Raw genomic sequence first — 12,140 nt, 5'->3', positions numbered from 1 at the left:
TCTACAAAAGCAAGGTTAGTCGCTGTCTCCCCATTTTGCACTAAATAAAGCAAGATCCTCATCTGATAGCAAAAACATCACTGATTTCAGATGACTGCTGCTTATAACAAATCACATCTCAGTCCATATTCATGAGCTTTGATTTACGGTGATAATTATCCTGTCTTCATTGTTTGTGTAAAGTATCTTATGCACAGGGAATGTATTTAACTGTTTAACTTCAGCAATAATGAGTCCATTATCACAGAGAGACATCAATCAGTTTTATAGCAGAGCAAAGCTGAAGGATGAAGCATCTGCAACGAGAAGGGAACCTAAGCCAGGCTGGGAGCCCTGTTACAGCTGGGTGTATGATACAGAGGCAAACGACAGCGCTCCTCCAAACACTGCTGTCAGGATCAGTGGCGGTTTGGGGTCCTGGCCCCAACGCAAACAACAAGGGTTTTTGTCACTGCTATCATTTTACCTTGTTTCAAATTATATTAGAAACTATTAGGGACAAAGGGTGCATAGCTTCAAGTGGAATTAGCCCTCTGCAAGACTGTGACATGAACACATTCCAGGCTTCCTCAGCTTTCTCTTTTTAAAATTTACTTTTTAATTGCTAATCCAAAGGGGTGCTCATTCTGCAGGACGGATTTGCCAGCTCACAGTCTGCAGACAGTAGTGTGGGGACTTTGGGATAAGGGAGCTGAACCCTGGGCTTTGTATACGGGTCCCCCCCTCACACTGCAGCGTGCGACAGCAACAACTGATGATGGAGCAGCTTTGGAGCAATCAAACCAAATCAAGATTTCCCTGTAGGAATTGTTGATGCCCTCTCAGAAGACCTGTAGCTTTTTTTTTAAATCACCTAACTCGACTCCAGATTAAATGATGCCTTGCTGCAGGCACCCCTCTTTCTACCCTGAATACTGAAGCCTGATTCCTGAGGTAGGATGAAACCACTCCAAAGCTGCAGAGTTTGTAGCAGGTTTCTGTGCAATCCTGGGTCCCTCCAATACCTCCCACAGGTTACCAGGCCCAGTCCTGGAATCAGGACGTCCCCTCTGACTTGCTATATGGGACAATTCCTTCTGGCCTTCAAAATTAGAGAGTTTTTTTCAAAAGCATCTAATCTTCTTGGAAGCACACTCTGAGATGCTTTAAAGGGGTTTCTAAAGGGGCTGGATATTTTTAGATTGGGTATTCAGCATGACAGCTCTTCAAATGCAGCAAGTGATGTTTAGTTGGCTGGCCAAATTTAAAAAAAAAAAAAGCAACACCAACAAAATTCAAACCCTATCATTTAAAATGAAATATTTTCAGAGATCTAAAACAAACCCAATTCAAGTCTAGTGACAAAGCATCATCTTGAAGCAGTGGAAATGAAAAGCTTAGAACTCTTCTCCCTTTTTCCCTCCAGCCAAAACTTCTTGCCAAATTCAGCACAGATAAGCATTGTTGACACACATCTCCAGTTTAAAGAATGAACCGTTTGACCTAGAAAAGTCCCTTTTTAGCCAAAAAAATTATCTCGTCAACGAACTCTGAAAACAAGGGCACCCAAAGTGACAGCTGCTTCTGAAAAGCACGGTCCACAAAACTACGTGTTGCACGCACAGATACAACTGCAGTTGGAAGCCTCGGGCTTTTTCTTCTTCCTTCTGTTTCAGCGTGCCTTTTTGACTGTTCCCCATCATAATTAAAACTGCTGAAAGCAGAAGAACAGAGGTTGCAGCAGACAGGCAAGGAAGCAATATCAGTGGCATCTCAGGCACAACAGACTATTGAGAGCTTCGTGTAACCGTTCCTGAGCTGTCATTTTGTAAGGAAATTGGTTGATGTATTCCAACATGTAACCCAGCATCAAAACGAGAGAAACAGGCTCAAAAAAAACCAAAACAGTCCTAATTAACACTTTTAAGCAAAAACCCAGCTAACAGGAATATGTGCAAGTGGGAACCAAGAGGAATTACCCTGTCGGTAAGTGCCTGGGTGGAGGTTTGTGCTTACTGTAAGGGAAAGCAGCGTTAAAGCTTTGAGTCTCGTCTCATTGAACGAGATCTTTTCTTAATTGAGTGACATTAGAATGGATGAGGAACTCCAGCCTCATTCTTGCATTTGGCTGTAGCAGAAGTGCATTGAAACGCCTGTCATTTTTCCTTTCATTTGAATGGAAGATGTGGTTCCCATTATAGATCTGGCTGAACAACTTCCAGGCAAGGGAAAAATCCTCAGGGAAGGCTTTCAATCACGATGAACAGAGGCTGAAACAACGTGAAGTGGGCAATGGCTGTGGAACAGATCGGGGCACTGAACGATGGCTTACAGAGAAATGGGACAAATGAACCTTTCCCCCTTCCAAACCTGAAATTCATCCCAGGGTGTGAACCTCCTGGGCCGACACATCCGCAGGCACCGCGAGCAAGGGTACGCATCTTGACGGAAGCAGAATCAGCAACACGGAGACCAAGCAAGCTCACCAGCATGCAGCGCAGGGTCAAAATGCCTAAATCCTTGATTAGATGCAGAGAGCTCACGCAAGGTCCCAGGAGCTTTTTTGACATGCTGGAGCACAGGAAAGGGAACCTCACGTCCAAACAAAAGGGCCACTCCAGCAGGTGGCCTGCAGCATTTGGCTGTCACTGCCAGCTGTCCTACCTGCTCAGGCAGCCTGCTGCTAGCCGAGGAGTAAAGTATCTGAAGGACAAATGAAGGGGGGAAATGGGTGGCATCAATTCCCATTTCCCATCCCAAACTTGTTTTCTTCCTGAGCAAGTCACCGCACCTTCATGGCTGTGACATGCTCCTAGCTTCTGTGAAACCAGGTGCAATGAAAAGTTCTCCATCTAAGCACACAATCAAGGTAACAGCTCAAACTCCCGTTGCAGCTGACAATTCCTATAATGCTGCTATATTTCCAGACATCTTTGGGAAGGTGATTCAGCTTTTCCTTTCCTGGGCATTCTCATCATGCTGTGTGCCTGCTGGGCTGTCTTCAGCTCTCATGAACACAACCAGTTTTGTTTTTTTTTTTTCCCTTCCCTCTGACAGCAGCAAGGGGGCTGCTGAATGCAAACCAGTCTCCTCTGAGAATTCCCTCGCTAGGGCCTTCTGATGATGGGCCAGAGATGTGTTACGTGTTTGACTTGATTAACTTGTTAACGGAGATGTCTTCTTACAGCAAAACCTTGTAGAAGCAATATGCACTCAGAATAACAAAGCCAGAAGCAGAGTTATGAATCCGAGAGCTGCATCCAGGTACTAATTTCAGGATAGACTTTCATTGGAAGCCCCTTAGAAAATGCAGCTCTTCATATGCTGCATTTGAGAAATCGAAGGCCACAGAAAGGGTAAATCAGCCATCACCAGCACTGTCTTAGCCCCTCCTAACTGTCAGACAAACCTGTCTTGTGTTGGACAGACATTTCCTTAAAGTCCATAAACATCTGCTCTCAAATTTCAGTCCTTCCATCCGCATCCTAAAAGGAGGCCTAGAGGAACAGTTTTTTCCCTTGGTCTCTCTTCTTGGTTCCACCTAGCTGACAGTTATTGTTCCCTGAGCTTTGCCTAGCTGGTTTCACCAAGAGCCCTGCTGCCTGATGCAAAGACTGCTGTAAGTATTACCCTTCCGCAAGTCAAACCTGCAATGGTCTAAACAACGGTTCTGTGATGTGCAAAATAGCCTAGGTCACCTTCCTTCCTCCCAAACTGTGCTTCTGAGAAACCACCCAAAGCCCTTGTGTTGTAACAGGGTTTCTGCACTCAAGACTGGCCACACCAGGACTGGTGGTTGGGAAAGTGGCAGTGTTTTGGTTGTTCCACCGAAACTGTCAGTAATTCAAATTAAATTGGACTTTGGTTAGGTGGGTAATTCATCATCTGCAGTGTGACAATACCTGTAATTACTGCTCTTATTGTTACGGCTGAAATTTGTGAGCAATAAAGGGATCTTAATATCATGCCAAACCTCACAGTTAATTTAGGTTCTATCTCCTTTCATTTATTCTGTAATAAGCTAATTAGTTCACATAATTTGCCATTGAACATGCCTTTGTAACAAATATATACATGAATTAGCCTATTACACAACAAATGAGGGGAATCAAAACATGAATAATTTTCAGGATTACATAAGAAATTATACTTCCTCTAGCCTCCTATATTGGCATACCATACACAAGGATATTTAGAAGGAGAGGCATTCAGACTTCCCTGTCAGTCTGCTTTTGGGTTTGTTTGTTTGCAGGCTGCACACTATAAGACTGCCCTTGAAAACTCTTGGGCACAACTTGCAGTCACCATACTTGGAAGATTCCTTCCCAATCTCACCTGTGGGGCTCATTTCACCAATCTGCCTTCTGACAGCTCTTAAACCACACTAGATTTCAAACTCATTTGGGATAAATCATGAGGGATGCTTTATCCAGCTGCGTCCATAACTGCCATTATGCAAAGGGAAGGCTCGCCAGACCTTGAGGTTCAGTGCTCCGTTACAGCCCTTGCAAAGTACCACATATCCATTAGTCCCCAGAAGGGATCAGGACAATTGGATCCGTCTCATCCAGAACACAGCAGAGTGCTTTCTGCCCAGTAATTCAATACCAATTCACAGGGAAGCTCCCAGGCTACTAAAGCCATCAGTTCTACTTTCTGCACCGCTTCCTTTGAGGCCTCATCTAACTGATGACCTGGTGCTACCCAGCTTCAAATATTAAATGTAATGAGAGCACAGCTCAACAGCTTTATTTGTTAAATGTCCTCTGCTTACAGCAATTGTTTTGATTTAGCATCCAACCTCTTGCAGTAATGATTTACTGTTTCCATACCAAAGTTAAGCAGCCACCTTACTCCCAACAGCTGCTTCTTTACCTGCAGTTACACTGCTTTCAGTTTCTATTCTAAAAACCTCAGTAAAGGAATAAAGATGTAAGAAGTCTATTTGTCTGGAAAAGGCTCTTTAGTGTTTGGATGGCCTAAGCAGCGTTATAACCATCTATAAAGGCTCCTGGCATCTGTTAATGTGATCTATGGATACAATATCCAACTTTGCCAGACCCTCTGCTCTTTCCAAAGAAATCAGCTGAAACCTCTGCTGTGGCCAGTGTGTTGTGGGTTAGACTTACACACTTTCAGGCCATGCGTGGTGAAGAAATTAAACACCAACACGAAATGAAAGCTTTCAGCCTGCAAATATGCTCTGGAGGTAAAAGGGAAGCAGAACCCCTGGAGAAGCACCTGTTCGTTTTCAAAGCACTGTCACAGGCACCCTGCAACACGCTGGCCTCTGCGCTTTCTCTGGAAGGAACATTGCTGCCCTGTGGTGGGAGCCAGACAGGACCTCCTGGGCACATCCATCAAGCTCTGTTGAAGAACTATGTGAAAAAGGAGAGTGCAGGTGCAGCCAGAGACCTACCCAACATTCTCACTTTCATTTCCCTCTTTCCTTTGTGCTACTCTCACTATCAGTCAGGTTCCTCTCTTGACATATTAGTTCCACAAGAGAACTAAAGCATTTTTAAAAACGTAACCTAGAAGAGGCTTGGGATCTGTCTGAACCCTTCTGGATTTGATTTTGAGCTTCTCACACCAGTAACAGCGCGATTCCAGGTATGCTACTGCTACAGCATGAGAGAGCAAACAAGATGCTCAGAGCAAACAAATTGCCCCCTTTACAGCTCTCAGATGAAAATTGTTATTACATTCATATTAAAGAAAGAATGAAATTCAGAAAAGAAATGTAGAGCTGTGAATGGGTAATTACTTGTCATTAACAAAACTAAAAGGAGATTGTTTCTCATTTAGGTCTAGATGTCACCTACACTTCAGGAAGACCAAATAGAACAGGGCATCTAGCTGAAAGCACAAACAAGTTTGTATTAAAAACAAAATGGAAATTAAAGACTGAAAACCACACATGGATCATTACAAATACACTAGCTCTAAGAGACCACAGCCTCAGGACTGTGTAGATGAACTATCTAGTGTTCCACAATGACAAACACTTTGAAAATGCTTTGGATACTAGAGGTTTTCGGGTTTTTTTAATCACCTGTAACCTGTAAAGTCTCCACAGTCTGAGCTAGAAACACTTTCGTCTCCAGTGACAAGCTGTAAAGGAGTTGATCAAGAGAGGCTCAAACCCCACGTAAGCAGGCATCTCTTCACAGGTATTCTAGCCAGAACGGTCTGTTTGGGGTATTTATTCCTCCATGTGGCATATCACACTAACCAGTATAACCCTGTAATTCTTCATTCAAGCCCAAACCATACCATCAAGCTAGTTGCTGCATGTTAGAATAATAATACATGCTTCAGGACTTGGACAGTGCTCTCCACTTCCTGTACCACAGCAATAAATAAGTATCCCAGCTCTCAAAATGATTTCCTCCCTGGGACTAACCCAAGTCTGATTTTCAGTGACAGAACTTGCCATACTTTTGTCTGCCTTCAGCAGCATTTCCTCCCTCTTCTAAAACTCTGAAAAATGGCTATTCTTTTATTCTCTCCAAATGCTCTCTTGGAGCATTTGTGCTGGTTACTGTCCGATTCATTTACTTGATGCGTCTTTATTTGCAGTTTTGTGCAGGTGCAAGAAAATTCCTTTCTCCACTGATGCATTGATCAAAATCCTCCCAAGCAAGAGATGACAAAACAAAAAGAAATAGAAAACCTTTACGAGAAACATACCTGAAATATAGCTATCCAGGCATAGCCAATATTATCAAAATTGATAGCTCCATTGTGTGGGTTTACATCCCCTGCCATGCATACGTTGTAATACTGGTTCCAGTTTATGCAGGCATTCCTGCTGCTCAAGTCAGGGTTGTATAAACTTGGGGTGTAGGAGTCCATGCTCAAGGTGCACTCCACCTTGTACTCCTTCCTGTTTGGGATGTTGGAGCACTTCTGCATGCCGTTTTCACGATGCGATGAGCAGATGAACGGATTCTCCTCCGCTTCGTCCGTCCGGTAGTACGGATGCAGGAAGGTGAGGTTGTACGTCCTGGAGGGGGAAGAAAGAAAGAGGGATGAGAACCAGTGCCACAGCCCTTGTGACATCAACAGCAAAAGGCACTGGTCCCTGTCCCTGCTTTAAGCGTTATTTCTCCTTTGCCCTGCTAAGTGGGCTGAATATGCACATAAAAAGGGGCAGACTGCATTGTGGCCATCTTAGAACTGAGGTGCTTTAGGTGGAGAGCAGGCTGAGTGGAAACAAAGAAAGCGGTCTGAAGAAACCTGGAACCAAATTGGCGGAGTGTGTGTCTAGAGCTGAGTGTAGCATGGTGACAAAACTGGCCATGCCGCAGTCACAAAGAGGTCAAAACATATTAAATAGGAATTTCTGTGTTCAACGTATAAGAGTTCTGGCCTGGCCTGCTGCATTCACTGGTGGCTTTGCCGCTGCCTTCCACAGAAAGCAATACAGTGAGGGAAAAGGGAAGTGGCATCCCAAGGAGGGAAACCCAGTAACCTGGGAACACTGAGGAACACTTCCACACAAAGCACTTGGAAAACATCTTTGTTGCATTGCACAGACACCTGAACAGTTTGGACTTACACGCAGCTAACAACAGGATTAGCAACAAGAAATGAAACTTAGTGGGACACCTTCGGGAAAAAACACCTCTTTCCTGGAAGTCTCCACTTGCTTTCCTTTGTTCCCTTCAGAAAATTAGCAAACAATATCACTGGCACTGCCTCTTTCCATGGCCAAAAATAAGACCCTGAGTCAAGACTTGGTAGCAGGAGAACAAGGTCCCTGCAACTGCCCTGCTCTGAAAGCATTTCTCTTCCACCTGAAAATCCCAAAGCCCAGCAAGTTTGTCTCATTTTTGCCCCTTCGTACTGGGGACAGCAAGTCACAGCTGAGACACCAGCCCCAACCTTTGCCTACAACCCTTTCTGCTTACAGCACCCTGTAAGGCTCCGGGGATCTTTCAGTTAACGATCAGCCTGAGTTCTCCAAGCGAGCAAATGAGGCAAGACAGTTGGAAGTTGAAATGAGAGGGTAGAGGAAAACACTGTAAAAGCAGCCCAGATGCTTCCCAAAACTTGAGAGCTGTGACTCTCTGATGCTCAGAGCATGCTTCACACAAGTTGAAGGCAAAGCAGCTTTCCAAGAAATTTGCCCCTCGGCACGTCTCTGGGACGAGTGAGCTGAACTTTAACAAGGAGAGAGGCAGCCGCAGGCCATCTCAAATTCCTTCTGTTCTTGCATAAGAAAAGAAAGAGCCCACATTAATGGGAACTGTATGCTTACTGCAGATCTGATTTAATTGGCCTGGATAGAGTTTATGGCTCTGTTAGAGCTCCGATAAGCAAGTACTCTAATTGCAGCATGGCCGGGATGTGCCTTTTCCCAAGCCGTGCTCTGAGGCAGATCAAGCAAGCAGAGTCCTCGTCCCCTTGCAGCCTTTGATCAGCATCCGTAGGGCCCACCAGCACTCGCTGCTGAAGCGCTGCTCAAAACATGAAGGTGCAAATTCCTAGAGCAGACTATCTGCTGTGCTCAGAGCTGCAGGGACCTAAGATGCTAAACAATCAGTCAGGAGATAAGGGAAAAGGCAACACAAATTAGAGGGCCAAGCAAGATGTGGTGGAAGATAAGCAGGTAATTCCTCAAGACAGGACAGATGCATTTTTATCTGTTTCTGTTCCCAACTCCTGAATAAATTTGGCTCTAAGGATTGCCGAGCTGGTGTTATTCTATATGATTGTTTGAAATTGCTCCCCTAAACCCTTGAGTAACACAGAAATCAATCATCACCTGCCTTTTAGGAGAGGTTAATTGGTGCAGGGCAGAACCAAGGGGAAAATGAACCCTGAACAACTTCCCTAGGGCATTTGGTTCTCCTCCATCCATGAATTACTGGAGATAGGTGTTGAGGATTCATCCAGCTACAGGAATAACCAAGAGGAGCACGCCAGAGGAATTGGGCATTTGCTGGTGACTGAACTTATTCACCAGTTATTCCCCTTCCCTCACGCAACATCCCCATTCCCCCCAGACACAACTGTAAAATCTTCCTCCCAGTTTCCAATGCCTTATATTCAAGGGAAGAAACACTTGAAAAACAGTCCTCCAGGACTGCCGAAAAGCCCTCTCCTTCTCCTCCCACAGACTGGCTTCGCTGGGAGGAAATTTCCACATAAAACGAGCTGAAGAAAAGGCTGAGCGCTGCTGTGCTAGCGCCGTGTTTGCCGGAAGATCAGATACTACAAGCAGCAGAGTTTGTCACACAGAGGGGGGCATTGTGGAGGCTTGCAAAGGATTACAAGGCACAGAGGCACAGGGATGCGCCTGGGAGTGCTACAGACTGTGGGCAAAGACAGCTGAGGGACTTGAGAGAAGAAACAGAAGGAGTAGGAGGAGAAACACGAGGAGCAACTTTTCCTGACTCACAAGCAGCACGCAGAGCCCCTGCAGCGCTGTTTTGGCCTCAGTGGGTATACAGAGGGTACAATCAGCTCGGATGCAAAGGGCTCCTGCACCCTCTGATGTGGTGGGGCTGCCACCACCCCTGGGACATCTCCGCTCGCGGCCACAGGGTCTGCCTGACCTGCTGCAGCTGTGCTCACTCAGGAAGGTGCTGAGAGCTCCCCGGGCTTTTGTGCGATGCAATTAGCCCAGGCAGGGCTGCCCCAGCACCACCAGCCTCAGGAAGGACGTCTTTTTCTGCTAACCCCAGGTTTGACAGGCCACAGGTATGTGTCCATCAGCCTCCTCCTCCCAAGAGGCTAAGCAGCGCGTGCTTGGCACCTCTGAAGCCTTTCCAACGGGACATCAGGTCAGGGCTTTCTGCACCCCGTGGTGGTGAGAGGGGCACAGCCCTGAGCCCAGGCACTACGCTGTGCACTGCCTGATTCAGCAGGGTTACGAGAAGTTTTCCCCAGGGCTGATTCCACCACTCTTGAAACCAGGACCCAGTGGGTTGCAGGCAAAGCTACCCTATGCGTCCCTGCCGCAATGGCAGGAGAGATGCCTCATGTGCTACCTCCTCGTCAAAGCACACGGACCTCCAGCTTGGGCAGGTCTCCACAGTTCTCATCCACTCCTGATGTGATACCTCACGTAAACCCACAGCTTTGGCTCCCGCTGGCGGCTCAACGCCCAGCCCGGTGCTTACAGCAGGGAGAGCCGCAGAGGGGGGCCTCACGGAGCATAACCTGCAACGCTGAAGCTACGCGTTGAACTCCTAGCCCTGCAACGAACCCGCGTGCTCTCAGAACATCTCTTGCTCTTTCTTGCTCCCTCAAAGCAATGCTGGGCCAAGGCTCTTCAATCTGGGTGTGCCACTCCAGGTGACATTCTTCCAAACTAGAACTAGAAAACTTGCTCCAGAGCCAGGTGAAGCTGTGGGACACCTCAAAAACTTATTTCCTTCGCTGCCCTGGAAGCAACGTCCCAGAGCAACACCAGCAGCAGGCATTTCCTGATCACGGAAGGCTTTTGGCAGCGGGCAGGATGGGAAGGCTCAGCACACCGCAGCTCGTGGGCCAGTGTAATTAGGATTCTACCCAGAGCAAAGCTGGACTTGCAGAGGGAGACGGACCATCTGGAGGGATGATTGGGTAATTAGCGGCTATGGCTGCACAAGCTCCTTTCCCGGGAGCAGTTTCGCGTTCAGATGCAGACGCGCGGCGTGTGCCAAGAACGCTGCCCATGGAAGAAGCGCTCAGACAGAAGGGCCGGTGCGTCAGCGTGATGCTCTGCTCCGAGCTTACACCCGAGCCCCCTGCGAGCAGCCTCACCCACCGCGGCACAATAACATGGCACCCAGCGCCACGCGGAGCCGCAGCTGCCTGCCCTCCCAGCTGCAGGACCGATATGCATTGGCCCACATTCATCATCGAGGTTTCAGCCCCCAGAGGTGATCTCCCATCGCCTGATGTGCCCTCCCCAGCTGGGCAGGCTGGATGGGGACACAACGAGCTGCAGAGCAGCGTGCCAGCCAGTTCTGCGGGAGCCTGTGCACCCAGCTTGGTTGGAGGGGGGGAACGCAGCCAGGCTGGGGAGCTGCAGGACCAGTCCCCTCCGTGCCATGCCTCTATTCACTACACACTGCAACTTGAAAGGCTTGTGATGAGCCACAGTCAGATTTCAGAGGCTGTTGCCTGTGAGTCACAGTTTAGGAAGCCTTGGGCTGAAAGAGAAAAAACTGCCTGCAGACATGCTGCCTTGGGCTGTGATCTGAAGAGCTGCAGAGAGATCTGGGCACAGACCCTCTGGGGAAACGACACACTTTGGTGGCTGTGGGAAGAAAATAAAGCACAGCTTGATTGCAAAGGGTGGATGAAGCTCGATTTGGTTCTGCTGCTGAGGTTTTATCCTCCCTTCTCCCTGCCTTGCTCATTTCTGCAACTTCCCCCCAAATCATTCACAAACTAAGAGCCCTGCCCTTGACAAGCCAAAAGCAACTGCACTGGGGCCAGTTCCTGCCCAGCCCTTTTCAAGCCCTTCTCCCTTTTGTGTACCTGGGCATGGGATGTCACAAGCACCCGTCTGGCCAGGGTGGCAGGGACGGGACACACCACTGGGCAGCAAGCACTGCGAATTTAAGACCTTTTTCTGGTTCCTCTGTTTGAAGGCTGTGTTGGCAGAACCAGAGAGGGGAAGGAAGGAAGGAATGGCAGGAATGAGAAGCCAAGTGTTGCAGAAAAAGAAAATCCTCAATATCCACAAAATAAATGAATGCACCCTGCCAAGACCACCTACCTCCATGTGCACAAGAGGTCAGACTTCCCTGTTCCTTACCGACAGGCATAGTCCAAATAACTCATTAATGGTAATGAATCCACTAATCGTGAGACCCTTGTGCTCCAGGGAAAAGTCACGAGAAACTAAGCCCCAGAATGGATCTTGTTATCACATTAGAAAGGATTAACACCCCTCTCTCGGCCAGCTGCCCAGTGCACATCTTTCTCTGGGCTTGCAGCAGCTTTCCTATGCATTTCCCTCTTTCAGTTTCTGGGCAAGGAGCAGGAAAATCTGCTCTCTCCCATGCCAAGAGAGGCTGAACAATAATTCCCTGCCCCATCTGCCCCCAGGCTCAGCCTTCCCATGCAGGACAGCACCCACAAGGGCTGGAGCACAGCGCATGGTCTGAGCACAATCCTGCTTCAGCTTCCCGAGGAACAGAGGGGGAAAGGGAAAA

At 47.5% G+C, this 12,140-nt stretch overlaps 1 protein-coding gene across 5 annotated transcripts in view; it reads right to left on the bottom strand.

The window, feature by feature from the left end:
- Nucleotides 1–12,140, bottom strand: part of CACNA1H (calcium voltage-gated channel subunit alpha1 H) — a 228,278-nt gene that overhangs the window by 94,582 nt on the left and 121,556 nt on the right. For all 5 annotated transcript variants that reach the window (XM_066977739.1, XM_066977742.1, XM_066977740.1 and 2 more), the window contains one exon: nucleotides 6,673–6,988. In XM_066977739.1, coding sequence (XP_066833840.1) covers nucleotides 6,673–6,988 — 316 coding nt within the window. The remainder of the gene's footprint in view (nucleotides 1–6,672; nucleotides 6,989–12,140) is intronic.

This window comes from Anser cygnoides, chromosome 15 (genome assembly GCF_040182565.1).
Source record: "Anser cygnoides isolate HZ-2024a breed goose chromosome 15, Taihu_goose_T2T_genome, whole genome shotgun sequence".
Classification (NCBI taxonomy): domain Eukaryota; kingdom Metazoa; phylum Chordata; class Aves; order Anseriformes; family Anatidae; genus Anser; species Anser cygnoides.
Note: the sequence above shows the minus strand (reverse complement) of the source record. Positions and strands in the feature narration are given on the sequence as shown.